The sequence below is a fragment of the Tachysurus vachellii genome, chromosome 24 (assembly GCF_030014155.1).
Source record: "Tachysurus vachellii isolate PV-2020 chromosome 24, HZAU_Pvac_v1, whole genome shotgun sequence".
Taxonomy (NCBI): Eukaryota; Metazoa; Chordata; class Actinopteri; order Siluriformes; family Bagridae; genus Tachysurus; species Tachysurus vachellii.
Window position 1 is genome coordinate 2,007,956 of NC_083483.1, and position 5,158 is coordinate 2,013,113.

The window sequence follows — 5,158 nt, forward strand, 5'->3', positions numbered from 1 at the left end:
GCCAAGAGGATGGTTGACGTATACAACAGGTTTGTCACGTCTCACAATAAAAAAAAAAGTGTGTGAGGAGAAGATTGTTTATTTAAAATTCCTTCAGAGAGTCTCCAGTGTCAGTGTTTTTAGCAGTCAGAGGGAACACGCTTTCTGACACAGGTAAGTTTTCACAAGAGGAGTTTGTTCTTCGTAGTTTCGTTGTGTGATGTAGTTTTATTCGGAAAATTGTCACATCGCACGAACAAATTAGTCGTTCAGACAGAAAAATGTCTTTCATGTTACAAGTTTAACGTTCAAGTTATTTATGGGGTAATTATGTAATAAAGTTAACAGGTATGATGGAAACGGCTCTCAAGATTTATTTGCTGGCAGTGAAATAGCTGTGTGTGTGTGTGTGTGTGTGTGTGTGTGTGTGTGTGTGTGTGTGTGTGTGTGTAGGGCCTGTTTCCAGCAGCACGGACGGCGATACACAGCTGTCATTCCTACAAACATTTTTGGCCCACATGACAACTTCAACATTGAGGACAGTCACGTTGTACCTGCTCTCATCCATAAGACTTACCTGGCAAAGAGTAAGAAACACTGACACACACACACACACATACACACTCACACACACACAACAACCCCCACACACATCTTGTAGTTATTTAACATCCAGGAAGAGCTGCACAAAGGGTAGCATTAGCATCATTAACACATCTTTCTAGAAAATAAGTACATTCTGTCAGAGGGTGAGGCGTCGTACAAGACAATGTCAGGGAGGTCTGAGAATCTTACAGAATGAAGATGAAATGTCAGACTGAGAGTTTGGTGACAGCTGAGTAATTATGGGATCTTTTTGCAACGAACACTGTCAATGTCTTTCATGCTTGAGCTGGGGCTGTTAATTCAGTACTGTGGAAACTGTTGTGAAATACTTGTGTGTGCTTTAGGGGACGGAAAAGCTCTGGAGGTTTGGGGTTCTGGTCAAGGACTACGTCAATTCATCTTCTCTGTAGATTTGGCTCGTCTTTGTGTTTGGGTGCTGAGAGAATACGACGAAATCCAGCCCATCATTCTCTCAGGTACTCACACTTCATCAGTAAGACACACACTAACACACATTGGTCACATGACATTACTAAGAAGACATGAATGAATGTTTTTAGTTAGCTAACTTTAGTTAAATAATAATAAATATTGCATTTATTTATTTTATTTTAAGTAACTTCTATTTTAAGATTTAAGTTATTGTCTGTAATAATGTTTTGTTTTTCTTTAAAGAAACTAATTTTATTTAATAAAATTTTTTTGTATTTATTAATTATTTATTCATTTTATATGTTATACTCTTATTTGTTAAACTGTTTCTAAGTGTTTCAAACGTATGTATTTTTAATTGTTTCTGTTAAAATCTTTATAACTACAGTATATCTACATCTGCCCTCTATATATCTGAATTGTATATATATATATAAAATACTCATCCACATTTCATCCCATTCACTGCTCATTGTACAGATCTGTTCTGTTTGCAGTTGGAGAGGAGGAAGAGATGACCATTAAAGATGCTGTTGATGCGATTGTGAAAGCTTTTGGCTTCACAGGACCAGTGATTGTATCCTTCACTTGTGTGTGTGTGTGTGTGTTTGTGTGTTTGTGTGTTTGTGTGTGTGTGTTTGTGTTTGTGTGTGTGTGTTATTAAAGTGTTTCAAAAGCAAGTATTATCACAGTTGAGAAAAAACAGGCATTCAGGGACTAGATGCCATGATTTATCACTCAGGATAATTAATAGTCTGATATGCTGTCAGATTTAATAAAAGGTTAAATTTGAGTGTTTTTGCATGTGTATGTGTGTATGTATATGTGTGTGTGTGTGTGTGTGTGTGTGTGTGTGTGGTATCAGGAGTACAGTGAAACACAGACTTTGTCCTTTACCTGATGTGTTCAGTACGACACAAGCAAATCTGATGGTCAGCTGAAGAAAACGGCGAGTAACGCTAAACTGAGATGCTACCTACCTAATTTTACATTCACTCCATTCCATGAAGGTAAACACACACACACACACACACACACACACACACACAGATGTTTGATTCTGAACTTACACATGTTTGCTTTTCCTCAGCCATGAAGGAGACGTGTGATTGGTTTGCTGCTAATTACGACATCGCTCGCAAATAATTATTCTGCGATTCTACAAGCCGCAGAGTGACGAGCTTTCTACACTTTATCTGTATGTGTTGTTAATCCGGCTGTGAGCAGTCTCTCAATCAAGAAATCATCTCAGGAAATGTCTTTACAAATCTGTTTTAATCACCACGTTGTGCCTTTTACAATGTAATTACAATAATATAAAAATAAAATTCAACTTTGATTTGTAATCTTTTCCTTTAAGAGTTTTTCCTTTATTGTCACAGAAGAGAACGATTGAAGAGATTTAAAACAAAAGAAACATGATATTGTTATGTGTTGCTTGTAGAATTCTCTTATTTAAACAACACAAACTGGGGCTGAATTATTTCTCACATGTGGACATCTAGTGCAAACCCTCCCAGAAGAGAAGAGTGGAGCTGATTAGAACAGCAAAGAAAGGGGAATAAATCTAAAATGTGACGTTTAACAGTTACATATGAGTGATGGTCAGGGGCGCACAAACATTTGCCTAAATAATGTAGCTGAGTGGGAATTGATCAAAGTGTCTCAGATGGTGCATCTGCTAAAATGTCCAGAAGCAGAATACAAACCGATCCTACAGATGTGTGGTTCTGAGTCCATCATCAGTCCTTCAGCAAAGTGCTGCTGTAAATAAAACCAGTTAAAAGCAACATAACACATATCCAATTATTTAGGTATTCAGGTCTTTATCCTGCTTTGGATGGGAAAATAACATGCAAGTAAGCCACAGTGTAATCAACGTTTTCTTTTTACTTTCAGTTGAGTGCAAAAAACAGACAATAGCACTATGAAAAAAGTGAAGAACGAGGGGTTCGTTAATATTAAAAAAATCTGAAAAGATGCAGAGTGCCTGGAAGTTCTCAAAAGAGGATCTGATGTTCTGGTGCCCAAACATATACACAAGCAACATGCACGTCCTTAACTGTCTTCAAACACACCAACCGACCTGTCCGAACACCTCCTCATTAACAGTGAAGGCGATTCCCGCCTCCACCTTGTGTGTGTGGAGTTTGAATTATTTTTTTTATTTGAAATTAGTTGTTGAAATGAATAAAAGTCAAAGGTTATACCTTTGATCTGGCATATGTATGTTTGTGACTTAGCAAAAAACGTGCACACACGTCCCTGAGTGGACACGCCCACCACGTGAGTTGTATCTGTTTTCAAGTAGATAGGAGAAAAGTACTTAAAACTCACGTTTGATCCGGGGGTGTATAAGAAATTAATAAAGAAATGAATTAAGAAATTAATGAAGGTCAAACCATTGATCTGGCATATGTATGTTTTTGTTCCAAATGAGCTAGGAGACAAGTACTTAAAACTCACATGTTTGATCCGGGGGTGGTTTGTGATAGGGTTACCCCTCCCTTCAGAATGAATGTTTGTGATAGGGTTACCCCCTCCCCTCAGACTGATCATTAGCCAACGGGTGCTATCTACAACGTCACACAAGCGCTAAAAAATTAGAATTGAAAATAATCCTACATCCCATGATTTCTGCTTTTTCCTCGACTTTTTCAAGTAGTCAGTACTTTAAATCCAAATGCTCAAAATAAGTAAATAGATTGAACAGTGTCAACTTAATTTTATAAAACTATTCAACCAACTTAAGTATTTTAAGTTTCTAGTACTTTTTTCACTTTTTTGATTTTATTAAACTAATTATTTTTTATTAACTTAAACTATTAGCAGTATGTGTTAAGTATGTGACACTTAAGAGTAAAATTTCACTGTACTTATTTTTGTTGTTTCAACATTAGAATTTCAAAGGTTTTTGAAAACTGAGGTAAAATGAGCTGCAAGCAAACTATTATACAACTCTCCAACATATAATGATAAATTATTTAAACTGAAAAAATCAAATAAACATTTTAAATTACATATTTTAAAATATTTCACTTCAACTAAATTCATGAAGGTTGTATCTTAATTATCAATATGTATCTTTATATTTTATAAAATGCCCGTTTCTTAAAAAATACTGTTTGAATTTTTTTTTTTTTTTTAAATCCCTGTGTTTTGCGAGATTTAATTAAGGGTTACTGTCTGCAGTAAGCATCCCGGTTGATTTAAGGACTGGTTTCCTTTGGCTCACGTGTCTAAGATGAAGAAAATATCAACATTCAAGACGTTCTACAAGATTTATTTATTTATTTTTTTCTCAGCTAAGGGATAGAATAACTGAAAACTTTGAGCATGTCTACAGTGCACTACAAAACACTATCCATAGTGAATAGTTATGGATAACCATATTCTAAGATGAAGAAAATATCAACATTCTAGACTTTCTAGGGAATTCTTACATCTAAGGGATAGAATAAAGAATTGTTGAGACATTTTTACATTGGACATGGCACAGAAGCGCTCAAATAATTCTCCCACTTCGGAAGCTAAAAAATTAGAATTGAAAATAATCCTACATCCCATGATTTCTGCTTTGGTGAAACCTCGACTTTTTCAAGTAGTCAGTACTGTAAATCCAAATGCTCAAAATAATTAAATACATTGAGTAGTGTCAACTTAATTTTATAAAACTATTACACTAAATTAAGTATTTTAAGTCTCTAGTACTTTTTTTTCGATTTTATTAAACTAATTATTTTTTATTAACTTAAACTATTAAGTATGTGACACTTAAGAGTATAATTTCATTGTACTTATTTCTGTTACCTCTGGATCAATTATGCACAATTTTGGGGTGTCGTATCACTGCTATGCGGACGACACACAACTTTATGTACCTATTAAACGCAAAGATAACTCAGCACACAAGAGATTGGAGGCTTGCCTGCAAGAACTCAAATTATGGCTTACAAATAATTTTATGATACTTAACGATGACAAAAACCAAATCATTCAATTTGGACCAAAAGAGCACCCAGAAGAAGTTTCTATTAACCTTGGTACTCTTAATCCTTATCTTACTTCTGATGTTAAAGATCTAGGATTTTGGCCTTAAATTAGACAAACAAATCAACACTATAGTTATTACCAGCTTCTT

The 5,158-nt window shown here is 35.1% G+C and overlaps 1 protein-coding gene across 1 annotated transcript in view; it reads left to right on the forward strand.

The window, feature by feature from the left end:
• The window catches only part of LOC132839241 (GDP-L-fucose synthase-like), an 8,886-nt gene extending 6,523 nt beyond the window's left edge, over nt 1–2,363 (forward strand). The window contains exons 5-10 of the mRNA XM_060860116.1: nt 1–29; nt 433–566; nt 930–1,061; nt 1,515–1,594; nt 1,928–2,027; nt 2,108–2,363. The exon at nt 1–29 is cut by the window's left edge and continues 45 nt beyond it. Of these exons, the coding sequence (XP_060716099.1) occupies nt 1–29; nt 433–566; nt 930–1,061; nt 1,515–1,594; nt 1,928–2,027; nt 2,108–2,163 (531 nt within the window). The 3' untranslated portion in view covers nt 2,164–2,363. The remainder of the gene's footprint in view (nt 30–432; nt 567–929; nt 1,062–1,514; nt 1,595–1,927; nt 2,028–2,107) is intronic.
• Nucleotides 2,364–5,158: the final 2,795 nt, after the last annotated feature.